The sequence below is a fragment of the Salmo salar genome, chromosome 24 (genome assembly GCF_965601325.2).
Source record: "Salmo salar chromosome 24, fSalSal1, whole genome shotgun sequence".
Lineage (NCBI taxonomy): Eukaryota > Metazoa > Chordata > Actinopteri > Salmoniformes > Salmonidae > Salmo > Salmo salar.
Window position 1 is genome coordinate 18689855 of NC_138314.1, and position 26180 is coordinate 18716034.

General features: G+C 41.3%; 2 protein-coding genes across 5 annotated transcripts; one reads left to right on the forward strand and one right to left on the reverse strand.

Moving 5' to 3' along the window:
* Positions 1-19: 19 nt before the first annotated feature.
* Positions 20-8255, reverse strand: LOC106585257 (coiled-coil domain-containing protein 117). Of its 3 annotated transcripts, none has more exons than XM_045706596.2 (6): positions 8101-8255; positions 7196-7437; positions 7016-7066; positions 6626-6901; positions 6286-6426; positions 20-5160 (listed from the first exon to the last, which is right to left on the reverse strand). In XM_045706596.2, the coding sequence occupies exons 2-6, from the start codon at positions 7324-7326 to the stop codon at positions 4920-4922; spliced, it is 840 nt and encodes a 279-aa protein (XP_045562552.1). In that variant the 5' UTR covers positions 7327-7437; positions 8101-8255; the 3' UTR covers positions 20-4919. The 3 variants fall into 3 exon arrangements, with proteins under 3 accessions (XP_045562552.1, XP_045562553.1, XP_014026741.1); XM_045706597.2 differs by having other exon boundaries at positions 7196-7379; positions 8129-8240; XM_014171266.3 differs by lacking the exon at positions 8101-8255 and having other exon boundaries at positions 7196-7906.
* Positions 8063-23840, forward strand: tcn2 (transcobalamin II). Of its 2 annotated transcripts, none has more exons than XM_082968356.1 (10): positions 8063-8369; positions 8484-8551; positions 19670-19862; positions 20114-20283; positions 20429-20581; positions 20745-20914; positions 22409-22587; positions 22695-22871; positions 23088-23206; positions 23395-23837. In XM_082968356.1, the coding sequence occupies exons 2-10, from the start codon at positions 8494-8496 to the stop codon at positions 23454-23456; spliced, it is 1281 nt and encodes a 426-aa protein (XP_082824482.1). In that variant the 5' UTR covers positions 8063-8369; positions 8484-8493; the 3' UTR covers positions 23457-23837. The 2 variants fall into 2 exon arrangements, with proteins under 2 accessions (XP_082824482.1, NP_001133733.1); NM_001140261.1 differs by having other exon boundaries at positions 8302-8369; positions 22409-22583; positions 22691-22871; positions 23395-23840.
* The last annotated feature ends 2340 nt before the right edge of the window (positions 23841-26180 follow it).

Genomic DNA, 26180 nt, shown 5'->3' on the forward strand with positions numbered 1-26180 from the left:
AAACATTGTGAACACCATAAGCAATAAAGAATTTATTTAGAAACAGATAAAGTTCAACTAGCCACTGTTTCTGTTAAGGTGCATATGAGGGGATACAATCAAAGTGTACAATGATGGTGAATTTTAGTACAGCCATTATTTTTCACATTATTGTAGGAAGACCAACATAGCCATCTTTCCTCCAAAGCAAACTTTCAGCATACTTTATTCTTGAATGCGGAAACAAGGACCAAACCACCTTTAAACAGTAACCGTTCTTAAAAACATAACCCAACTGGAGCTAAAAGATGAGTATAAAACTTTCATACTGACATTATCAGAGCTCAATGCCCCTTCTTCCCTTTGAATAAAGTCGAATGAATTACATCCTTGTCCTTTGTAAACCAATGCATTGGCTAAACACAGATCATATTTGCTTGCATTTAATGTAACTACAACAAAACAGACTTCTCCAAATAGGCTAAGCAGTCTGCTATGAAACAGTTGTTACATTATAAGGTACTAGACAATTCCGAAACATCAGAAACTCTTGACGTGTGCTGCCACTGGTTTGAAAGCTTCAACATTGACATTCCATTTAAGGGATAGTTCAGGATTTTGGCAATGAAGCTCTTAATCTACTTTCATGCTAGCTGATCCCAAAGACTTTCAGTCTTTGCGCTAATGCTAGTTAGCATTGGCTCGTGAAACTACCTCTAACTTCCTTCATACTGGACGCAGACATAAAAATGGTATCCACGAGTTCATCTGAAGTAGATAAAGATCTTCATTGCCAAGTGTCTTCATAAAATTACTGTGGCTTTGTGGTCCTTGCTATATAATTTTTCCAATTACATATTTTCCTGGATCATAGTAGACAAAGGGGTACTGCAAGATTTAGGTTGTTTTTCTAGTTACCATGAGTCAGATGAACTCATGGATACCATTTTTAAGTCTCTGCATGCAGTTTGGAGTTCATTAAAGTTAGCATATCGTTAGCTTAGCACAATTGCTGTAAGTCTGCAGGTACAGTAGCCAGCTCCTCTAAAAGCAGGGAAATAGACCTAGCTACTCCAAAGCTGGGTGTTTGGTAATTTATAGCTTTACAACATTTAATTAATATTTTTATGAATTTATTAATAATCATAAACGAGATTCACTTCCTCGTTCTGTCCCGTTGTCGCATAGAGATTGCAACGTATCTGTCTCAATGGCACTGCCCGTACACTCAGATGCCATAATGGGACAGATACAACGTTATCTCTATACATCTTTGTGCGACAACGGGACAGAATGAGGAAATGGATAGAATATTGTTTCTAATTATCAGTAAATATAACTAATTTATAAAACATCGATTACCATGTATAATTTTGTAAGACTATACAGTGCCTTCAGAAAGTATTCATAACCCTTGACATTTCACATTTTGTTGTGTTACAGCAGGAATTTAAATTGGATTACATTGATTTGTTTTCCTCACCTATCTACACACAATACCCCATAATGACAAAGTGAAAACATGTTTTCAAAATGTTTTGAAATTGATTGAAAATTAAATACAGAAATATCTCATTTACATAAGTCTTCACACCCCTGAGTTAATACGTTAAAATATCCTTTGGCAACAATTACAGCTGTCTTCCTGGTTAAGTCTCTAAGAGCATTGTACATCTGGATATTTGTACAATATTTGCACATTATTCTTTTTTTAATTCTTCAAACTGATTTAAGTCCAAACTGTAACTAGGCCACTCAGGAATATTCAAGGTCGTCTTGGTAAGCTACTTGTGTATATTTGGCCTTGTGTTTAAGGTTATTATCCTGCTGAAAGGTGAATTTGTCTCCCAGTGTGTCACGTCCTGACCAGTATAAGGGTTATTTGTTATTGTAGTTTGGTCAGGACGTGGCAGAGGGTATTTTGTTTATGTGGTTCGGGGTGGTGATTTATTTAGTAGGGTGTTGGTTTAGTTAGTTCCGGGTTTTTGGGGTTATGTTTGTATTTCTATGTGGTCTCTAGTCTTTTTGTATTTCTATGTCTAGTTTATTGGGGTTGGACTCTCAATTGGAGGCAGGTGTTTTCTAGTTACCTCTGATTGAGAGTCCTATATATGGGTATGTGTTTGGTTAAGTGTTTGTGGGAGATTGTTCTTGGATTGCTGTGTTGCCTTCAAGACTGTTATTTTGTCGTTCATCGTTTTATTTTTGTATACGCGTTTTTTCCTTCTTTTCCCGTCAATAAAGAAGATGAGTATACATGTCCCTGCTGCGTTTTGGTCCTCTCCTTACGACAACCGTGACACAGTGTCTGTTAGAAAGCAGACTGAACCAAGTTTTCCTCTAGAATTTTGCTTGTGCTTAGCTCTATTCTGTTTCTTGTATCCTAAAAAAATCCCTAGTCCTTGCCGATGACAAGCATACCCATAACATGATGCAGCCACCACCATGCTTGAAAAGAGTGGTAAGAGGAACAACCTAAAGAGGATTTGCCCCAAACATAAAACACTTTGTATTCAGGATATAAAGTTAATTTCTTTGCCACATTTTTTTTGTTGCAGTTTTACTTTAGTGCTTTATTGCAAACAGGATGCACGTTCTGGAATATTTGTGTTGTGTACAGGCTTCCTTCTTTTCACTCTCATTTAGGTTAGTATTGTGGAGTAACTACAATGCTGTTGATCCATCCTCAGTTTTCACCTATCACAGCTATTAAACTGTTTTAAAATCACCATTGGCCTCACGGTGAAATCCCTGAGCGGTTTCCTTCCTATCCGGAAACTGAGTTAGGAAGGACCCCTGTATCTTTTTGGTGACTGGGTGTATTGATACACCATCCAAAGTGTAATTAATAACTTCACCATGCTCAAAGGGATATTCAATGTCTGCTTTTTTATTTTTTACCCATCTACCATTAGGTGCCCTTTATTAGAATCTTTGTTTGATATTGACTGCTCGACTGAGGGACCTTACAGATCATTCTATGAGTGGGGTACAGAAATGAGGTAGTCATTCAAAAATGATGTTAAACACTATGATTACACAGAGTCCATGCAACTTATTATGTGATATTTTACTCTTGAACTTATTTAGGCTTGCCATAACCAAGCGGTTGAATATTTATTGACTCAGCTTTAAATGTTTGTATTAATTTGTAAAAGTTTAAAAATATATAATTCCACTTTGACATGATAGGGTATTATGTGTAGGCCAGTGATACACAATCTCAATTTAATCCATTTTAAATTCAGGCTGTAACACAACGAAATGTGGAAAAAGTCAAGGGGTGTGAATAATTTCTGAAGGCACTGAAAATGACCAACAACACCCAACTTTAGAGTAGTTAGGTCTATTTCCCTGCTTTTGTGAGGAGCTGGCTACTTACTGTACTACCTGGAGCAGAATATGTGAGCTGAGGTGAGCAGTCGCTCTGGCACTCCTATATTATTTGTATTATTTCAAGGTTATAGCCTACAAAGAAATACATTGTGAAGAATTTGCGAGTGCAACACTAGGCTGGTAGGGACATAAAGCGCCTCAGCATTTAGTTGTATTAAATCATTATAGCCTATAAATTGTGCATATAGGCTGTGACTTACTTAGAATTAAATACAAATTAAACGAAAAATGCCTTATTAGACTCAGTGCCTTTTTGAATTCATTTTTAGAAACACGAGTTTGGCCAGTCTGTGGCTTCAGGCTCATGCGATGGTGCCTGGAGAGCAGGCCAGCATTGGAGAATATCCTCTCCGCGGTTGCAGAGCCACTGGGATGCTAAACACCCTTTTGGCCACTCTTGCAAGGCTGGGCAGAGATGTATTTATTTAAAAAAAAAATAATAATAATATATAGGTAGGCCTAAAGGTTCAGGCAAAATAACCCTGTCAAAACAGAAAGCTCCTTGAAAGCAGGAATACGCCAGGCCTATTGGGCCAAAATCAACGATGGCCTATTGTATAGATGATATCATTTTTTTAAACAAAACTTTTAAGAGATCTGATTTTTTGTTTAAATACTTTTCTACAATGACACACTTTGCCAGCTACCCACCTAGTTCCTTTCTGTTAGCATGTGCACATAGTAAGTACACCATCATGCTTTTGGGATACGTGTCTTTTCAGATTCCACAATGATTCTTTAGTTGAGGACACTACATCACTGCACTCCTTTTCCTGCTCCTCATCTATGTAAGTCACCTTGATTTAGCATCTGTGTGTTTTATCAGTTTCTTTATGAAAATATTTAGGGAACTCCATGACAGTAGCTAAAGCAAGGGGCTATAGCAGCAGACAAGTAGCCTACAAATGCATGCTGGGAATCTCGCTCCATGCTCCAGTCAAATGGGCAAGCTCAGCTCCTCACTCCACTCAAGCTCTGTTCAGATACTCTGACCTGGAGACTTCCAGCAAAAAAGATAACGATATGCTAACTTCCATCATCTCCAAACTGCACGCAGACATAAAAATGGTATTCATGAGTTCTTCCCACTCTGGGTAAGTAGAAAAAACGACAACAAACCCAACATTCATTTATGTTGTGATGCAGTCACAACCACAAGTCTATTTTGGACGAGACTGAGTATATTTACACTTTGTAGTCAATTTTGACAGTAGAATAAATGTTTGTGACTCATATTTATGACACATAGGGCTGTTTTCTAAATGAGAAGTTTTTTTAGAGGCAGTTGCTCTTTAAATCCAGTATTATCTGACTAACACAAAGAAAGTGGATACTTGCCCTCTTTTGGCCAAGTGGTATACATGTGCCATGCTGCCCAATAGCCTGATCTTGATCCAAAGCAGACGTTCATATCACTGTGAAGCTTTTGGATCTGTCTATGCAGTTTTTTCTGTCTCCATGGCTTCTCTGAGGGTCCAACCAAGTGAACCAAGGCTGAGACCTGTAGCTACTCTGGGCATTCCTGATGCTGGGTCTCAAAAGCCCTACAGCTCCATGTCCTCCTCTCCAGAGCTGTGGGCCCCGGCCCCTGGGCTGCAGTACAGAGGGGAGTATGTCTCCCCTGGGGGGTTTGTGGGGGTGAGGGGAATCTGAGGGGTAAGGGCACTGTGGATCGGGGGTTGCCTGCTGGCAGTCTGCTGCTTCCTCTGCAGGGAGTCTTTCAGCTTTCGAGCCAGCGCATCCTCTGGGAGGCGCCATACTACCAGCTCCATACAGGAGTGGCTCCTACGGGTACAGGAGAGGAACAGGTGAGACGACGGGACTGACAGAGAGAAACTAATAGTGGACACCTCCCTAAATTCTAATGTTTATTCAATACTGGCTATCATGACAGATGGGTCAAGGTTCTACACTAACTTTTCCCACTGTTGGCACTGATGCTACCAACTTTTTCAGTTGGTGGTACCAGCACATGATTTGTTCACACCAATTTTTTAAAGAATTGTTTTTATAATTATTATGTGCCTGCATTCCATACAGAACCAGGCTAATAATGACTAGCCATCTTTTAAATGACCATACCCTTGAGTGCTTACATTGATTTGGATAGATTTACTGTTACAGCACAGAAAAGAGTGTTACAATAATGTGATCAATATATTTATTGCAGATTTTAAAGTGCCACGTGTTCTTTTCTACGAAATCCTTGAGCAGAATTTGAAAAAACGATACTTGATACCATAGCAACAAAAAAAGAAAGTGGGGAGAAGGACTGTGATTTCTTTTTTTTAAATAGAACATGCCATTTTGTTGTTTTTCTATGTCCACAACAATGCTTAAACCACATCAGGGGACACATTTTTTTAGGTGTGGGAAAAACTTAAGACATTTAGATGTTTTTGTGTAGTTACTCTTAAATTGAGATTCACACCAGCCAGACAGTTGTGTTTGCTAGTGGTGTTTCCGTAGCACACTTGTGATGAGGTTTTCAAAAACAAAAGGCCACTGGATTGATGCAAATAATCATGATTTGCCAGTGCCAACTGAAAGCTACTGGCATGAATGAGAAAAATACTGTCCCGGGTCAAGATCAGACAGGAAAGCGAATGATACGTGCATAATTTCAATAGCTGGTGATTTTATCTTTAATTTACAGGCTGAGCAAGTAGCCTATACAGGGTTCATACAGACATTGGCAAGTCAAATTAAAAGGACTTGAGGACTTTTTCAAACACTTAAGTGTTATTTTCAAGGGCCGAAATTGCATATTTTAATGTTGTAATAGCCTATACAAAATAATAATGCCCCTCCTTAAGGTGGGTATGTATTACCATCAAACCTTGCAGGTAGGAAGGTACTTGAGTTAAATGTTCCTCTGAGGTGGGGGATGAGAAGGAGAGGAGTACTTACACAGACTGGGCCACAGTGTGGGGGAGAATGTCACTGATGCCACGCTGAAGCCCCTCCCTCAGACTGTCAGACATCACCAGCACTGGCCGCCTGGGTGCTGGCTCCACATCCAGGTCATCATCATCATCCTCCAGACTGATCCTGACAGAAATAGATTAACTTCACTATATGACAGAGTGTGTATGCAGAGTGTGTAGTGCATGGTGAAGACAAAACAAATGGTGGTAATGCTAATACAAGTTATAGTCAGTAACAATGCACATTGCAATTATGATGAGTTATGGACAGTAACAGAAACTGGAATCTCTCACATTGCCCTCGTAAGGTCTTTATAGCTAACCTTTCCTCAATCTCCTGCAGTCTTCGATGAGCAGACTCCACCTCGATGCAGGAGCCTTCTGCTTCTGGACGGACCAGACGGGAGGGAGACCCGGATATGGGCAGCCCCAGGTTCTTAGTCTCCAGGCAGTGCTGGGGAGGTGCTTGGCTGGCTGATTCAGGTAGAGGGTGGCCGTTGTTGCCTGGTGGCCAGATCTGACACACATTATGGCTGAGGTCATCCAAAGGATCACATCCTGCATCTCCCATCAGCCTCCTCTTTTTGGCACTGCATCCTCTGGAGAACAAACACATATTGATTTGGAGTAAATCATTCCTCCTTTGAAACTAACATGCGCTGCAGAATAAACACTGCTGTTAATTTTATAGATTTTTCCTATTCTTAACTCACTCGTCATCTGTTCTCCTCCTGTGCTTTCTCAGGCATCTTCTCTCCCAACTCCTGAAGAAATAACAATAAAATGTAATGGCAACATGCTAGCAAGTCTGAGTCTTGCAAATCTCCTGCAAAGCACATGGTTGTTACATCTGTGTGTATTGTGCAGCGCTCCCATCACTAGACTCTACTCACGTGCTTGGGGGCGACACTCCCGGCAGGTGTTGACGGGTATTTGCAGGGCCAATATTGATCCCCATTTCAGGGACATTGATTAAGCCAGGGAATGAGTACATGGCAGGCAGAAAGCCCAGCTCGCTACTCATGGGACAGGGATGATGCTCCTGGTTTATTTGAGGTGGAAGAGTTGAACAAAAGCCTCGATGGTAGATGAGCAGACATAAACAAGGACGATAAATTGAGTTCTCGAAGGCCAACTTTGAAAACAGAAATAGATTATTATAAAAATGAACAATTTTACAGGCACGTGTGTAGCTGTCAGTAATGAACAGTTGGATATAGCTAAGTAAGATGTTTTGGTACAGCAGGTATAGCTGTTGTTTTGGTCACCAATCCATCATAACAAATATTACTGTTAGTTACTGTAGCTAATGTCGACTCAGCTAGCTACTAACGCAGAATCTTGTAAATTGTCACTCTTCTAGTCTAGCGTTATGGTAAAGTTATCGGGTCCTGATATTTAACTAGTTTACATAACGTAGACACCCACAGGGTTAGTTCTGTATAATATTTGGTAGCTAGTTAGCAAGCTTGCTAAAATTACGACCAACGTTAGCAAGCTAGCGGATTCAGCTGGTTAGCTGCCTAGCAAACTTAATTTGACAGGAATAAATGCAGTCTTTAACATTACATAAAGGTAGCCCTTCATAATCAGTAAATAATGGCTTGCCTTGCTCTTCTGCAATATATTCGTCTTGGGCTATGTATGTATGTATGTATGGCTAGCAAGCTAACTAACTTAGGTAGCTAGCCAGTTAGCAATAAGCGTACCCGCCCCCTGCCTGTTATTGTTGTTGCTTGTGAACCCATGTTGCAGTTCGAACTTCGAACGCTTGAACGTATTTAGCTAACACACATACCTGTATAACTTTCACTGCGTTTATCTACCTCTTTATTTTCGCTGTCACATGTTCAGCTTTTCTGGGAATAAATTTAATGAATGCAGTGAAGTGAGGTGCTAAGAACCACCAATACACTGCACAACTGCTGATGAAGAATCTAATCGAGCAAAAAAGTCGTTGACGTTGTAGAAAAGATAGAGCATGCGCTTCTGAGACAACAGGTCACTTGACACGATCATGAGAGCGATGTCGACCTAAAATCAAGTTAATAGCGGTCTTCACGACAGGTAAATGACAGATTTTGATCATCAGCTAACGTTAGGTTGGACAGTTAATTTCACTATAGCTAGTTTTACATGAACTTCTGATTCTAACATTTATTTATTTTTTACCTCTCTAAGGTTGGTCAAAATGTATGCCCTGTACATTGTGAGTGGACTGCTGGCACTGGTTGCAAGCGAAACCTGTGGTAACTATAATTTATCCCAGAAATACAATATTACAACACCTGATTGGTGAACATTTGCTTTTCCGTGACAGTCTCTGTCTTGGCTAGAGGACTAAACTCCACTCCATGGTGAAGGAAGTTTCTGATGAACTTCACCAACGGAGTGGAGCCGATGCAGGCTTTGTGGTAGCGCAGATTACATCGATTTGCTCAAGGTCATTATATAGAAATAATTTATGAAACGCCCACCTATGTTTGTCCGCTGTAGTTGCATGCCTTTGTTTGTCGAAATCCATACTTTTTCATAAAACACAGATTGTTGCTTTTAAGGGTGTTTTCACACTTGGTCCCATTCAGACAATTGTGCAGTGCAAACACTCCAAAGGAACTGCCACCTCAAAAGAGCCACTTAGGCGAACCGAACTGAGACCACCTGGAAAGGTGGGCTGAGTTCGGTTCGCTTGAATTCCTTGGTCCGGTTCCGTTTTTTAGGACAATATGAACGCAACGCTTCGCAGGTTCGTTTGTCATTTCACGCACCACACACTAGACTACTGCTTACCGTTTCTCTTGCCATAAATCCTCACGTTGGTGCCACAAGAGAGAATATGCTGCAGGTTCACGGGAAGAAATGTGTGCTGTTTTTTGGATATTGATTAGCGATTGTCAAGGACTCACAGAAATGCCTAAATGTGGAGTTTAGTTCAGATTTTTTGTTTGCAATATGTAATCTATAGACGGCTTCATAAACTGTTTATTGATTATGGGGTTTGAATAGTGTGCGAAGACAACATTTGGGCAGAATCACAACATTGGGTACAACATATATTCTAGCTTTAAAGGGGCAGTAGCCTATGTAACCGATGTGAAATGGCTAGTTAGTTAGCGGTGGTGCGCGCTAATAACGTTTCAATCGGGTGACATCACTCGCTCTGAGACTTGAAATAGGGTTTCCCTTTGCGTTGCAAGGGCCGCGGCTTTTGTGGCGCGATGGGTAACGATGCTTCGTGGGGTGTCAGTTGTTGATGTGTGCAGAGGGTTCCTGGTTCGAGGGACGGAAGCTATACTGTTACACCTACCTTGGGTGTACAATTTTCAATTACAGCATCATTTATTCTGCAGTTATTATATTGCTATTTATTCTGTTACTATAAACGTGTACATGTTATTGCTATCTTCTGATTACAATTATTGTCTCCATATTTTAATTAAATGCAACCTATTAGCTTCCAAAATGTAAGTAGGTGTATCTAGCTGTCCATAACGCATCTGATTGAATAGCTTGTGCTAGACTTTGTGCATTGAGTGAATGTTGGAAACAGATTTGTTCCTTTCTAAACATAACAATGTGAATGCAAGAGGACTCATTTCACAAAATAGGTAAGGTGAACTGGCAAGAGTTGAGTCCTCATTCAAAGGCAAGGGCAGCGTGAATACAAAATGTTTTTTTTGTGTTGGCATATGCCAGTTATCTCAACAAGCAAACAGTCGGTGGTGGTATTTCAGTAACATTGTTTTTTTAAAGTATGGATTTCAGCAAACAAAGGCATGCAATTACAGATGACAAACAGGTAGGTGGGTGTTTGATGTACTCTTTAAAAAAAAAATTGTTTAACAAGTATTGAATCGATGTAGTCTGAGCTATATTCCGTTGCAACGTGGACTCAAAGCATTTCGTATTATTCTGTACGTAAATCTGAATCACTATTTAGTATATGTTAGGAAGTAAACTTTATTTATAATGAGGGTTTCATGGAGAAAATCGAACCTCTGAAATGAAAATGATGGCCCACCCTTCAGCTAAATATATTTGACCTAAACCCTCTCTGAACACTTTGGGGAAAAAACAAGTGACCCTCCCCTATACCCAAAAGAATAATAATGAGAACATGCCTACCGTTTACCTTCACTTCTTGGACGGACAAAAGCCTTTGATTTGCAGTTTTAGAAACTGTTCTTCATCCTGTAAGCATTACATGGCAACGCAGGAACTTTGATAGCCAGATAGTTGTGGGATCGCAGACTGCCTTGGACAAAAGGTAGTGGTGAAAATATCTCCTTTATAGTAAAAGCATTGCAGGAATCTATCGTATTTACAGGTCTGAGAAAAATATATTTCATAAACATTTCACGCAATTCTACGTAATTGTATATATTAGCGGAATATTTTAATACCATACAATTGACCGGAATTACAGGCTAAGAATGGACAGAGAGGACCATGTGTTCATTTTATATTTCTCCAATGCCAAATCGGTGTGTTTTGTTTGCAATAAAACTGTCACTGTTTGCAAATAATTAAATCTGAGACATTATTAGAACTCTGAGCATGGTTCTTTCAAAAGTTGCGTCTACCTTTCCACCCCAGAAAGAGTAGGCCTACCGACGCAGAAAAGTGCAAGCTACTCTTCTTTTGTGGCTTAACCCAACCCATCGGAATCATGTATTTTACAGCTTGTTTTTAGTATAAAGCATCGCAGACCAAAGCGTTGTTATAGATCACTTTATATAATTGGAATCATTTTCTTATCTTAACATCTTAAGCTAACAAGGGGTAGGCCTGTGCTTTAAAAAAAATATAATAAAAAGTTAGGCGGATGGCATACCCTCTCATGCCCCCTCAATTCGAGTCTTAGTTTTAACTTAAAAGCCCTTCACTGACACGGAGGTAGGCTATTTAAAGAGTGCGTGGTGGGTGGAGGAATTGACCCACAAATCTATGGATATAGCTGCCTATAGCCTAATTTACATCTGTTAAACAGGTAGGCCTACCTCTTATTTCTTAAATAGCAAGAAATAAGCTCCAACACAAAGCCCTCTTGTCTAAAATGCTAAATTCCATGATGAGATTCGAACACGCAACCTTTGGGCTGCTAGACGTTCGCGCTATACGCCCACCCATCCACCCTCCTCTCGTTATATGCCCACCCATCCACCCTCCTCTCGTTATACGCCCACCCATCCACCCTCCTCTCGTTATACGCCCACCCATCCACCCTCCTCTCAATTTTGCCTTAATTAGGGATAGGTGTTCCGTCAACGGTACAGTTGTAAATCATGTATCATCGCACATTTTAGAGAAACAGTAAATGTCGGTACATACAAGTGTTTTATATCGGCTGAAAGCTTAAATTCTTGTTAATATAACTGCACTGTCCAATTTACATTAGCTATTACTGCGAAAAAATGCCATGCTATTGTTTGAGGAGAGCTCCTAACAACAAAACACTTTTTTCATCACGATAGATTTGATAAATTCACCTCATTCTGAAATCTTCTGAAATCTTGCTCTGATTTATCATCCCAAGGGTCCCAGAGATAACATGAAGTGTCGTTTTGTTAGATAAAATCATTTTTCATATCCTGAAAAGGTCCATATAGCATGCACGATCAATTTTGTATTTCCACTCGTTCAATTTGCAAAGAAAGGAATCTGAAAATCAAACCCTAAACGTTGTTTCAACCAGTCAAATTACGTTCGTATTTATTCCTCAGAGATCCTAGAACGTAACCAGACTTCACTATATCATTAGGTGTAGTATATCCTATAGGACACAACATTTGGTCAGAGAGTGACGCATTCATGGCGTGCCGATGACAGAGGTGGTCTTCACTTGATTGACTGTAACTTTGTCAAATAAGCACCAATCGGGGTCAAAGCTAGCTAGATAGCCAATGAGCTGGGCTTTACGGGAGTATGCGGAAACCACGTATCTGTGGTTTTGCTGCTAAACTTATGCGACAGCAAGCCTTTTCCTTTTGGACAAAAATTGCAAGAATATGGAGAGTTATGAAGTTGTTGAATGTTGAACTTACAATATGGCTACTAATACTGGAAAAGCTAAATCAAAGTCCAAGTATACAGATTTGATGATATTCTTGCAGAAAAATGTAATGTAAATGTGTCCTTCACGATTTGCCCAAATGTACCTGGGTGACTTCACACTAAATGCAGCTTGCTCATACTTCAAGTTATCTGTCTGAAACTTTGCACATACACTGCTACCCTCTTGTGGACACCATCGTTGTTGTATTTTCTTCTACCAGATCTATTGTGTTATATTCTCCTACATTAAATTCACATTTCCACAAACATCAAAGTATTTCCTTTCAAATGGTACCAAGAATATGCATATCCTTGCTTCAGGGCCTGAGCTACAGATTTGGGTATGTCATTTTAGGCGAAAATTGAAAAAAAATTGATTGTCTCAGATTTACATTTACTATGTTACATCTAGTATATGAGACCAGTCTGTGATTCCAGAAAGCCTGGTCTCCGCTCCACCCAGGTTGGTGAAGTTCATCAGAAACTTCCTTCACCTGAGTTTCCTCACAAATGCATTTACTCAACACTAGTTATTTGAAGAAATGACTAAGAGCCACTGGGAAAATTCCAGATTTGGTTAGACGTGATGCACCGATACTCAAATCAAATTTTATTGGTCACATGTAGATGTTAATGTGAGTGTAGTGAAACGCTTGTGCTTCTAGTTCCGACAGTGCAGTAATATTTAACAAATTCACAACGACTACCTTATACACACACAATGTAAGGGGATGGAATAAGAATATGTACAGTTGAAGTCGGAAGTTTACATACACCTTAGCCAAATACATTTAAACTCAGTTTTTCACAATTCCTGACATTTAATCCTAGTAAAAATTCCCTGTCTTAGGTCAGTTAGGATCACCACTTTATTTTAAGAATGTGAAATGTCAGAATAATAGTAGAGAGAGTGATTTATTTCAGCTTTTATTTCTTTCATCACATTCCCAGTGGGTCAGAAGTTTACATACACTCAATTAGTATTTGATAGCATTGCCTTTTAATTGTTTAACTTGGGTCAAACATTTTGGGTAGTCTTCCACCATCTTCCCATAATAAGTTGGGTGAATTTTGGGCCATTCCTCCTGACGGAGCTGGTGTAACTGAGTCAGGTTTGTAGGCCTCCTTGCTCGCACACGCTTTTTCAGTTCTGCCCACAACTTTTCTCTAGGATTGACGTCAGGGCTTTTTGATGGCCACTCCAATACCTTGACTTTGTTGTCCTTAAGCCATTTTGCCACAACTTTGGAAGTATGCTTGGGGTCATTGTCCATTTGGAAGACCCATTTGCGACCAAGCTTTAACTTCCTGACTGATGTCTTGAGATGTTGCTTCAATATATCCACATAATTTTCCTCCCTCATGATGCCATCTATTTTGTGAAGTGCACCAGTCCCGCCTGCACCCCCATGCTTCACGGTTGGGATGGTGTTCTTCGGCTTGCAAGCCTCCCCCCTTTTCCTCCAAACATAACGATGGTCATTATGGCCAAACAGTTCTATTTTAGTTTCATCAGACCAGAGGGCATTTCTCCAAAAAGTACTATCTTTGTCCCCATGTGCAGTTGCAAACCGTAGTCTGGCTTTTTTATGGCGGTTTTGGAGCAGTGGCTTCTACCTTGCTGAGCGGCCTTTCAGGTTATGTCGATATAGGACTCGTTTTACTGTGGATATAGATACTTTTGTACCTGTTTCCTCCAGCATCTTCACAAGGTCCTTTGCTGTTGTTCTGGGATTGATTTTCACTTTTCGCACCAAAGTACGTTAATCTCTAGGAGACAGAACACGTCTCTTTCCTGAGCGGTATGACGGCTGCGTGGTCCCGTGGTGTTTATACTTGCGTACTATTGTTTGTACAGATGAACGTGGTACCTTCAGGCGTTTGGAAATTGCTCCCAAGGATGAACCAGACTTGTTGAGGTCTACAATTTTTTTGTCTGAGATCTTGGCTGATTTCTTTAGATTTTCCCATGATGTCAAGCAAAGAGGCACTGAGTTTGAAGGTAGGCTTTGAAGTACATCCACAGGTACACCTCCAATTGACTCAAATTATGTCAATTAGCCTATCAGAAGCTTCTAAAGCCATGACATCATTTTCTGGAATTTTCCAAGCTGTTTAAAGGCACAGTCAACTTAGTATATGTAAACTTCTGACCCACTGGAATTGTGATACAGTCAAATAATCTGTCTGTTAACAATTGTTGTTAGAATTACTTGTGTCATGGACAAAGTAGATGTCCTAACCGACTTGCCAAAACTATATTTTGTTAACCTTTCTTGGGTAGGGGGCAGTATTTTCACGTCCGGATGAAAAGCGTGTCCAAAGTAAACTGCCTGTTACTCAGGCCCAGAAGCTAGGATATGCATATAATTGATTTGGATAGAAAACACTCTACTTTCTAAAACTGTTAAAATAATGTCTGTGAGTATAACAGAACTGATATGGCAGGCGAAAACCCAGAGGACAAACCATCCCCCCAAAATTATAATTTCAGCCTACCACTATTTTCAATGGCTGTCACTTTTATTATAAGGTGAAGTCCTCCCAGATTGCAGTTCCTAGGGCTTCCACTAGATGTCAAGTCTTTAGAAAGTTTTAGGCTGGTTTTTGGAAAAATGAGCCAGAAATTGTAGTTTTTCTAGGTGGCTCCCATTTTGGCTGTAGTGTTTCCAAGTGCGTGAATGAGAGCGCCTTCTTCGGTATTTTCCTCCGGTAAAGACAACGATTCTCTGTCTTTAAATGTTATTGTTTATTTACGTATTAGGGTACCTAAGGTTTGATTATAAACTTTGTTTGACTTGTTTGGAAAAGTTTATTAGTAACGTTTGGGATTCATTTTGCATGCATTTTGATGGAGGGAAACTGGGTGGATTATTGACTGAAGCGCTCCAGCTAAACTGAGTTTTTATGGATATAAAGAAGGACATTATCGAACAAAAGGACCATTTGTGATGTAATTGGTACCTTTTGGAGTACCAACAGAAGAAGATCATCAAAGGTAAGGCATTTATTATATCGCTATTTCTGACTTTCGTGTTGCACCTGCCTGGTTGAAACAGGTTTTTCATGGTTTTGTATGCGGGGCGCTGTCCTCGGATAATCGCATGGTGTGCTTTTGCCGTAAAGCCCTTTTGAAATCTGACACCGCAGCTGGATTAACAAGAAGTTAAGCTTTGTTTTGATGTATTACACTTGTGATTTTATGAAAGTTAAATATTTATAATTCTGTAGTTTGAATTTCGCGCTCTGCAATTTCACCGGATGTTGCCCATAAGAAGTTAACAAGAAATTTGTGGAGTGGTTGAAAAACAAGTTTTTGTGACCCCAACCTAAGTGTATGTAAACTTCCGACTTCAACTGAACATATAAATATGGACGCGCGATGGCCGTGCGGCATAGGCAAGATGCGATAGATGGTATAAAATACAGTATATACACATGAGATGAGTAATGTAGGATATGTAAACATTATTAAAGTGGCATTATTTAAAGAGACTAGTCATATCTTTTATTAAATCAATTTATTAAAGTGGCCAGTGATTTGAGTCTGTTGGCAGCAGCCTCTATGTTAGTGATGGCTATTTAACAGTCTGATGGCCTTGAGATAGAAGCTGTTTGTCAGTCTCTCGGGCCCAGCTTTGATGCACCTGTACTGACCTCGCCTTCTGGATGATAGCGGGGTGAACAGGCAGTGGCTTGGGTGGTTGTTGTCCTTTGATTATATTTTTGGCCTTCCTGTGACATCGGGTGCTGTAGGTGTCCTGGAGGGCAGGTAGTTTGCCCCCGGTGATGTGTTGTGCAGACCGCACTACCCTCTGGAGAGCCTTGTGATTGAGGGCGGTGCAGTTCCCTTACCAGGCAGTGATACAGCCCGACAAGATGCTCTCGATTGTGCATCTGTAAAAGTTTGAGGGTTTTAGGTGACAAGCCAAATTGGCGCTGTTGCACCTTCTTAACCATGCTGTCTGTGTGGGTGGACCATTTCAGTTTGTCTGTGATGTGTATGCCGAGGAACTTAACTTTCCACCATCTCCACTACTGTCTTGTCGATGTGGATAGTGGGGTGCTCCCTCTGCTTTTTCCTGAAGTCCACGATCATCTCCTTTGTTTAATTGACGTTGAGTGAGAGGTTATTTTACTGGCACCACACTCCGAGGGCCCTCACCTCCTCCCTGTAGGCTGTCTCGTCGTTGTTGGTAATCAAGCCTACCACTGTAGTGTCGTCTGAAAACTTGATGATTGAGTTGGAGGCGTGCATGGCCACGCAGTCATGGGTGAACTGGGAATACAGGAGAGGGCTGAGAAGACACCTTGTGGGGCCCCAGTATTGAGGATCAGCGGGGTGGAGATGTTGTTTCCTACCTTCACCACCTGGGGGTGGCCAGTCAAAGTCCAGGACCCAGTTGCACAGGGTGGGGTCGAGACCCATGGTCTCAAGCTTGATGAGTTTGGAGGGTGCTATGGTGTTGAATGCTGAGCTGTAGTCAATGAACAGCCTTCTTACATAGGTATGTCCTGATGGGATAGGGCAGTGTGATGGTGATTGTGTCGTCTGTGGATGTTCCTGTGAATGTTATTGTCTGAGGCTACCCGGAACATATCCCAGTTAACGTGATCGAAGCAATCTTGAAGCGTGGAATCCAATTGGTCAGACCAGCGTTGGATAGACCTAAGCACGTGCGCTTCCTGTTTTAGTTTCTGTCTATAGGAGGGGAGCAAAAAGATGGAGTCATGGTCAGATTTGCCCAAGGGAGGGTGGGGGAGGGCCTTGTATGCATCGCAGAAGTTAGAGTAGCAGTGGTCCAGTGTTTTGCTTGAGCGGGTACAACAATCAATGTGCTGGTAGAATTTAGGTAGCCTTGTTCTCAAATTAGCTTTGTTGAAATCCCCAGCTACAATAAATGCAGCCTCAGGATATATGGTTTCCAGTTTACATAGAGTCCAGTGAAGTTCTTTCAGGGCCGTCGAGGTATCTGCTTGGGGGGGATATACACGGTTGTGACTATAATCGAAGAGAGATAATGCGGTCGGCATTTGATTGTAAGGAATTCTAGGTCAGGTTAACAAAAGGACTTGAGTTCCTGTATGTTGTTATGATTACACCATGAGTTGTTAATCATGAGGCATACACACCTGCCCTTCTTAGCAGAGAGATGTTTGTTTTTGTCGACACGACCCATGAAGAAACCCGGTGGCTGTACCGACTCTGACAACATATCCTGAGTGAGCCATGTTTCCGTGAAACAGAGAATGTTACAATCTCTGATGTCTTTCTGTAAGGCAACTCGTGCCCTAATTTCGTCCACCTTGTTATCTAGAGACTGGACATTGGCAAGTAACATGCTCGGAAGTGGTGGTTGGTGTCCTCGCCTTCTAAGTCTGACCAGGAGGCCGCTCCGTTTGCCTCTCCTGCAGCGACAAAGTTGTTTTGGGTTTGACTCTGGGATTAGATCCCATGTCCAGAGTGGAGGTCCAAACAAAGGATCCGTTTCTGGAAAGTCGTATTCCTGGTCGTAATGTTGGTAAGTTGACGTCACTCTTATATCCAATAGTTCTTCCCAGGTGTTTGAAATAACACTTAAGATTTTCTGGGCTAATGTAAGAAATAATACATTAAAAAAACAAATTACTGCGTAGTTTCCTAAGGACGTGAGGCGACCATCTCTGTCGGCGCCATCTTGCTAAACGATACTCTTGGACATCATCAGCACAATAATCCATAGCTAACGTCACTCCCTCTGTGTCACCAATGTTTAATAAATATGACCCTTCGCTAAGCCCCGCCTCCTTCTTGGTTACTGTTGCAACCTCGGACTAGCCCAATTCCGCATTCAACCACTGGCGAAATCCCCTCTCAATGATCTCAAACTGTCTTTCTAATACACAATGAAATGACACCCTGACTACCCCATGCTAATTAGGAAACTCTTGGGTATGTTGTGGTAGACTGTCATTACAATTGCTTCACGGTAACCTGGTAAAATTATGTTAGTAGTGTAGCTGGCCACTGAATGGGTCTGAATTCACTGTCAGCATGCAGTCAAGCTAACTAGTGCTCTCAAATCATATCCTGATGTTGACAGCAGATGGGAGTTGTATTCATAACATTTCTAACTTAACTAGTATTCATACATTGAGAAAACAAGTTATATAAAGTGGTTTGCTAGCTAGCTGGCGTTAGCAACATTTGGCGGTAAATAAGACTGAGCTAACCAGCTGAACTAGCAAACAATATAACAAAAGTACAAATTCAGATTCCAACAGGCTCTGCATTTCAGGAATCACAGTAGCAATTACTCCTGGTATACTGTTAAATTATTTAGCCATTTTAAACATTTTATAAAATAAAAAGTAAATTCTATTCATTTTTACATGTAGCAATGATGTGAAGCAGAGTGGAAGTTATATTATGTCAGGCACCTGCAGCAGACCCATGTTTGGAAAGTCTGTTTATTAATATGTTCCTGTTGATATTATTTGGATATCCTTTTGTCCTATTATAAGAAGCAACCCCACGGACAATCGGCAGAGTAAATTCAAATGGAATTTCATTCAACAGTCGCGACAGACTGTAAATGTACTTGACTGTTGTCCAAGGGACAGCATAGGAATGTCGGGGCTAAGAGTTGGTAAACTTTGATCCACTTCATCCACTGCAGGACTTTTCAATGATTTTGCAATGAATTGTTTGATGTGTCTGAATAGATAATGCACAGCCCCTCTTGTTGAACAAATCTACTGTGATGAAAATAATCTCACTTGTCGTGCCACCTCTGATCTGTTAAAGTTCTGTAATTTGATGCACATAATTGATTTCATGTTGCTAAGGCATTCTTACCAGTACATCAGTCTACCACCATACTATTGTTAGCTCCTGGGAAACCCCACGGTGACTGGGATCACAGCGACCAGGGTAGACTGACTATGAGCCTGTACTTTGTCCTAGTATGAGTCAGTTACATCAAGGTGACATTGGGAGAAGTCATGCTTAAGGACACATTGGCTGCCTTGTGGGAATTCATGTGGTTATTAAGTTGCTGATGTCTTTGCTTTTTCATATGATTGCTGATACAGCACAGGAAACACTGGTTGTGCAATGCTTTGACCTAGATTAGAGTCTGAGGATACTATATTTATATCATCTCAGTTAGCACACAGCTGGTCTTTTGTAATCTTACTGTAGGTTTATTAGTCCAATCTCTTACAGAACATATCTTTGGTAACATTGGAAGTTATCCTTGCGCAAGTTATTCATCTTGTACTTTTGCTATAATGTACTATTGTTGTTGCTTCAACCCATATTATGTGTCCAGATCCTGTAGGATCGGAACATAGTGAGCTGCTCCTCTCACTCAATAAGAAGCTGCTGCGTTCTCTGGAGGACCAGGAAACAGCCCCTAATCCGAGTGTGCACCTGTCCCTGCGTCTGTCCACTCACCACAACCTTGGCAAGGAGAGTGATCACCTGAATGCACTCAAAACATATTTACACAATGACATTGAGAGGTAAAAGGTCATATTTATAAAGCCATTTTATTGCACATTTCTAGATGTCATTGTGTGTTTCATTCTTGATAATGACCTAGTTGTGCAAACGTCCTTTTATGTAGTCAATGGCTTCAAAACTACCTGCAGTGCATTTGTATCCAGTTTCTGGTTCTGTATTTACGATTGATACGTTTGAGATTAAATTGAAGTATCTTTACCCATCACAACTCTCCTGTATCTCCCCCTTACCCTATATCCTCTGCTCTCAGCTCTCTGGCTAATAGCCAGCCAGTGGTGGGTCTCCTGGCCCTTTACACTCTGGCCCTGAAGGCCTCCTGCTATGATCTCAACACCCTGACCTTCACCGTCAACCAGAGGAGCGAGACCCTGCTGACTCATCTCAAGAGACAGATGGCACTGGAGAAAGAGCACATCACCTGTAAGCCTCCTCATTCCTCCGTCTGACCCTTACCATCTTTGTTAATGCTCTATCAAATTTGCCATCATACTTTATTTGTTCTCAGTCGCTGTTACTGTTTAAGTATTTTATCTGATATGTTTTTGTGTCCATCTTTCTCCTGCAGTCAGTCACCGTCCGCTGACAAATTACTACCAGTACTCTCTAGGCGTGCTGGCACTGTGTGTGAGTGAAGTTAGAGTCAACTCTCACGTCAGCAAGAAACTCATCGGGGCTGTAGACCATGGACATATCAAACATGGAGACTCCGACTGCATCGGTTAAGTGTGACCAAGGAAATCCAGGAGCATCTCCAAACTCTGATTCTGTTTTCCTACAGTTAAAATGTATTTCCTCACACTGGCTCCCTCCAATCAGATTCTCTATAGGTGATTTCATGGAGATGATGCTAAATCCTTGCTTTATCCCCTCTCTTTCTTTAGACACGTTTGCCATGGCTGGAATGGCCCTACAGTGCCTGAAGGAGTCTGACACTCAGGTGCAGGATGCGGCTCTTGACAAGGCCCTGGGCGTCATCAAGCGGAAGCTACTGGACTCCCGGCGGGCTGATGGTCACATGGGCAATGAGTTCAGCACAGGCCTGGCAGTGCAGGTAAGGACTGGGTCACTTCCCCCCTCTAGGCCTACAGTGCCTTTGGAAAGTATTCAGACCCCTTTGAGTTTTTCCACGTTTTGTTACGTTACAGCCTTATTCTAAAATGTATTAAATCGTTTTTTTTTCCCCCCTCATGAATCTACACACAATACCCCATAAAGACAAAGCAAAACCAGGTTAAGACATTTTTGCTCATTTCTAATAACAAAAAAAAGATCACATTTACGTAAGTATTCAGACCCTTTACTCAATACCTTGTGGGAAGCACCTTTGGCAGTGACTACAGCCTCGAGTCTTCTAGGGTATGACGCTACATGCTTGGCATAGCTGTATTTGGGGAGTTTCACTCATTTTTCTCTGCAGATCCTCTCAAGCTCTGTCAGGTTGGATGGGGAGCCTTGCTGCACAGCTATTTTCAGGTCTCTCCAGAGATGTTCGATCAGGTTCAAGTCCAGGCTCTGGCTAGGTCACTCAAGGACATTCAGAGACTTGCACTGAAGACACTCCTGCGTTGTCTTTGCTGTGGGCTTAGGGTTGTTGTCCTGTTGGAAGGTGAACCTTTGCCCCAGTCTTGAGGTCCTGACCGCTCTGGAGCAGGTTTTCATCAAGGATCTCTCTGTACTTTGCTCCGTTCATCTTTGCCTTGATCCTGACTAGTTTCTCAGTCCCTGCCACTGAAAAACGTCCCCACAGAAGGATGCCGCAAACCACCATGCTTCACCGTAGGGATGGTGCCAGGTTTCCTCCAGATGTGACGCTTGGCATTCAGGCCAAAGAGTTCAATCTTGGTTTCATCAGAACAGAGAATCTTGTTTCTCATGGTCTGAGAGTCTCTAGGTGCCTTTTGGCAAACTCCAAGTGGGCTGTCCTGCCTTTTACTGAGGAGAGGCTTCCGCCTGGCCAGTCTACCATAAAGGCCTGCTTGGTGGAGTGCTGCAGATATGGTTGTCCTTCTGGAAGGTTCTCCCATCTCCACAGAGGAACTCTAGAGCTCTGTCAGAGTGACCATCGGGTTCTTGGTCACCTCCCTGACCAAGGCCCTTCTCCCCCAATTGCTTAATTTGGTCGGGGGGCCAGCTCTAGGAAGAGTCTTGGTGGTCACAGGTGGACTCCAATGAAGTTGTGGAAACATCTCAAGGATGATCAATGGAAACAGGATGCACCTGAGCTCAATTTCGAGTCTCATCGCAAAGGGTCTGAATACTTATGTAAATAAGGTACCTGTTTTTTTTTTTTTATTAATTTGCTAAAATTTCTAAACGTGTTTTTTTGCTTTGTCATTAAGGGGTATTGTGTGTAGATTGCTGAGGATTGTTTATTTAATCAATTTTAGAATAACGTAACTACATTTTGAAAAAGGCATGGGGTCTGAATACTTTTCTAAGGCTCTGTATATCAACCTGTGCAGCATTTACATAAATGTCTGATTGGAGCAATATAAGCATTTCCCATGGGAATAACATAGTGTGTCCCTGTGTCCCTGTGTCCCAGGCCCTGCTGGCTATGGGCAGCCAGGTGCAGGAGTGTTCTACCTCAATGGAGGCCATGAGGTCAGATGTGAGGAAGGGAACATATCTCAACCCCATGGCCATGTCCCAAACTCTGCCTGCCCTCCAGCAAAAGACCTATCTGCAAGTCAAGGGCAAGCAGTGCCGCAATGAGGATGGCAAGTGCTGCGTTATCATCAAACCCAACAGTGGTCAATCTGTTTTTGAGGTGTGATCCTCCTCACTCTTACTTACTGCCTCTGCTTTGTTGCGTTTTCCTCTACAGACAGCCTGGTCCTGGAGGCCAGGCAGCCAGTGATGGTGTTACAGAGCAATACCAAAGTAGCCCTAAAGTTGAAGGTCGTCAAATCACATGGGGCTCCTGATGTCTATTCTGTTGACGTGCCAACGGGCACCTCATTGGTTTATGCCCTTGAACTCCTTCAAAAGAAGAACATTGGCTTCACGTGAGTTAATGGGGCGCTTTTATAGTTATTTTGGTTGATATGTTAATCAAGTTCCAAATTGATACTTTTTGGAGAGCTAATTTGTATTATTTACATTGCTTACAACTCAGAAAACGTTGTAGAACTTCCCAGTGTGGTGGTGAATAGCTTAGTGTCATATCACAAGTTTAACATGATGAACTCTCCTCCTTGCTCTGTCCTCTGCCTACACTGCAGGTTTGAGAAGGAGACCAGCCTGTGGGGACCCTTCCTGAGCATGGTGAATGGGGAACGGGCTCGACAGACCGACCGTAGATACTGGCGCCTCTCCTCAGGCGGCAACGCTCTCAGCCAGGGTGAGAACAGAGGGTTATATCGCATAGGAAACACATACACAAATGCACATGCAAAATACACAACTTTCCTATGTCGTTACTAGTTATTGCTCAACAATACAATGAATGTCTTAATTGCTTTTATCCAAACATTGATTTCCTTCCTACTGTGACTAAAGATCAAACGATGATTTGGTTTCTCTCATTAGGTATCAAAGACTTCAAGATTGAGACGGCTCAACAGATCACCATCGAAAACACCAGCTACTGAGAATCAAGATGTTTGAAGCACAGTGATTGAAAAGGTGTCATGTCAAGTTATCTTATGTGAAAGCAATCCAACTCAACAATGTGATTTATAGTGTCATGTACTAGGATATTTTGGAGTAAAAAAATTGTAGAGATCTTAGGATTCTCAAAGGTTTGCAACAACTTTTATGGACTTGATTCATTTCCCCAGTGAATATGAATAGTTCATTTTAGCAGAGACTCATGACTTTCTTCACTTTTATCTCTATGGATTAAACACATTGTGAATTAACATTTATAGAGAATATAATTGCCTTTTTATACTTAACATTTCATAATCTTTTTTTGGTTTTAATGTATGGTTTAAACGTTTTGCATTTGAATAAACAAGATAAACCTTTGACTATATTTGTCTGCTTTATTTCTTCATTTGAGCAGTATTGTATTAAGGGTTGGGGTGGCCATTGTTTCCAAAAAGAAATAGGCTAAGCCTACTCTCCAGTCATTTGTATAAGTAAATAATTCTGATAAAGTGGAGGTGAGAATGAAATTAAAGTCAAATTACCTCACATCACCCCTGAATTTCACACATAGCTTGTTATTTATCCAGGATTAGGCGTCAACAGCAGGTGGCAGAAGCTATGTACAAGCTGTACAAGCTTTTTGACAAGTGGAAATGCAGTCTGCCTAAATGAGGTATAATAAGAATGGTCTGCCTGTCCAAAACACCACTAGTTACCGCAGACACAAAGTAAAAATTGGCTTTATTGTAAAGATTCCTCAAAAGAAAAATGTGGTTTTAAGGTTAGGCATGAAGTTTAAAATCAGATTTTAAAAAGAGAAGTTAACCAAGGTAGCATTACTCATTGTGTATTTATTCTTCATGTTATTGTTCCAACAAAAAAATGTCTGCATTGTTGGGAAAGGCCCGTAGTAAGTAAGCATTTCAGTGTTAGTCTACAAAGGGGTCTTCCCTGTGGCTCAGTTGGTAGAGCATGGTGTTTGCAACGCCAGCATGGTGTGGGTTCGATTCCCACGGGGGGCCAGTACAAAAAATAACAAATATTTTTTTTTTAAATGCATGAAATGAAATGTATGCATTCACTACTGTAAGTCGCTCTGGATAAGAGCATCTGCTAAAATGACTAAAATGTAAAAAAAAAAAGCATGTGACAAATGATTATGATGTTGACATTGTAGAAATAGGCAGGGTTTAGGTATTTGTGGCTGTGGTAACTAGTGACGACCCAAAATATCCTCCGTTGGCAAGCAATTGTCAGATGAGGGTCGTCACCAAAGCCACGTAAACCCTGCCTATTTCTACAATGTATCTTCTCAAATCGATCACTGCCCGCACCTGCTCGCCCGTCCAGCATCACTACTCTGGACGGCTCTGACTTAGAATACGTGAAAAACTACAAATACCTGGGTGTCTGGTTAGACTGTAAACTCTCCTTCCAGACTCACATTAAGCATCTCCAATCCAAAATTAAATCTAGAATCGGCTTCCTATATCGCAACAAAGCATCCTTCACTCATGCTGCCAAACATACCCTCGTAAAACTGACCATCCTACTGATCCTCGACTTTGGTGATGTCATCTATAAAATAGCCTCCAACACTCTACTCAACAAACTGGATGCAGTCTATCACAGTGCCATCTGTTTTGTCACCAAAGCCCCATACACTACCCACCATTGCGACCTGTATGCTCTCCTTGGTTGGCCCTCGCTTCATACTCGTCGCCAAACCCACTGGCTACAGGTTATCTACAAGTCTCTGCTAGGTAAAGCCCCGCCTTATCTCAGCTCACTGGTCACCATAGCAGCACCCACTCGTAGCACGCGCTCCAGAAGGTATATCTCACTGGTCACCACCAAAGCCAATTCCTCCTTTGGTCGTCTTTCCTTCCAGTTCTCTGCTGCCAATGACTGGAACGAACTGCAAAAATCTCTGAAGCTGGAGACTCATATCTCCCTCACTAGCTTTAAGCACCAGCTGTCAGAGCAGCTCACAGATCACTGCACCTGTACATAGCCCATCTGTAAACAGCCCACCTACTGTATCTACCTACCTCATCCCCATACTGTATTTATTTATTTATCTTGCTCCTTTGCACCCCAGTATCTCTACTTGCACATTCATCTTCTGCACATCTACCATTCCAGTGTTTAATTGCTATATTGTAATTACTTCGCCACCATGGCCTATTTATTGCCTTAACTTACCTCATTTGCACTCACTGTATATAGATTTTTTGTTTTCTTTTGTTCTACTGTATTATTGACTGTATGTTTTGTTTATTCCATGTGTAACTCTGTGTTGTTGTATTGTCGAATTGCTATGCTTTATCTTGGCCAGGTCGCAGTTGCAAATGAGAACTTGTTCTCAACTAGCCCACCTGGTTAAATAAAGGTGAAAAAAGAGAAAAAAATAACCTTAACGCTAACCTTAACCACACTGCTAACCCTATGCTTAACCTTAAAGATGCAATATGCAAAAAATCGCTCTGCCATTTCCTGGTTGCAAAAATTTGAATAGCTCGCCTAATGAAAGCACCTTAGGTAAGAATGCTGGAATTTGCCGAAGCACTGCCTTAGATCCATCTTCTGCTAAAGTGAGGCATGAAGGATGAGTAGAAAGTGCATGTAATTCTCCAAAATACTTGGCTGAAACAATAGCCTCTATGGGAGGCAGTCATGACTGAGAGCTCACATAGCTCAGGTGAAGACGGGCTCAAATGGTG

Bases quoted from the DNA above. Each gene is read 5' to 3' on its own strand.
- LOC106585257 (XM_045706596.2), bottom strand. From the start codon at position 7,326: ATGAGTAGCGAGCTGGGCTTTCTGCCTGCCATGTACTCATTCCCTGGC. The intron at 6,427-6,625 runs GTTAGCTATAAA...TATTTCTGTCAG, and splicing joins CTGCAGGAGATTGAGGAAAG to GATCAGTCTGGAGGATGATG. The intron at 5,161-6,285 runs GTAAGTACTCCT...CTGTACCCGTAG, and splicing joins CACACTGTGGCCCAGTCTGT to GAGCCACTCCTGTATGGAGC.
- tcn2 (XM_082968356.1), top strand. From the start codon at position 8,494: ATGTATGCCCTGTACATTGTGAGTGGACTGCTGGCACTGGTTGCAAGC. The intron at 20,915-22,408 runs GTAAGGACTGGG...CCTGTGTCCCAG, and splicing joins GCACAGGCCTGGCAGTGCAG to GCCCTGCTGGCTATGGGCAG. The intron at 22,588-22,694 runs GTGCTGCGTTAT...CTCTACAGACAG, and splicing joins TGCCGCAATGAGGATGGCAA to CCTGGTCCTGGAGGCCAGGC.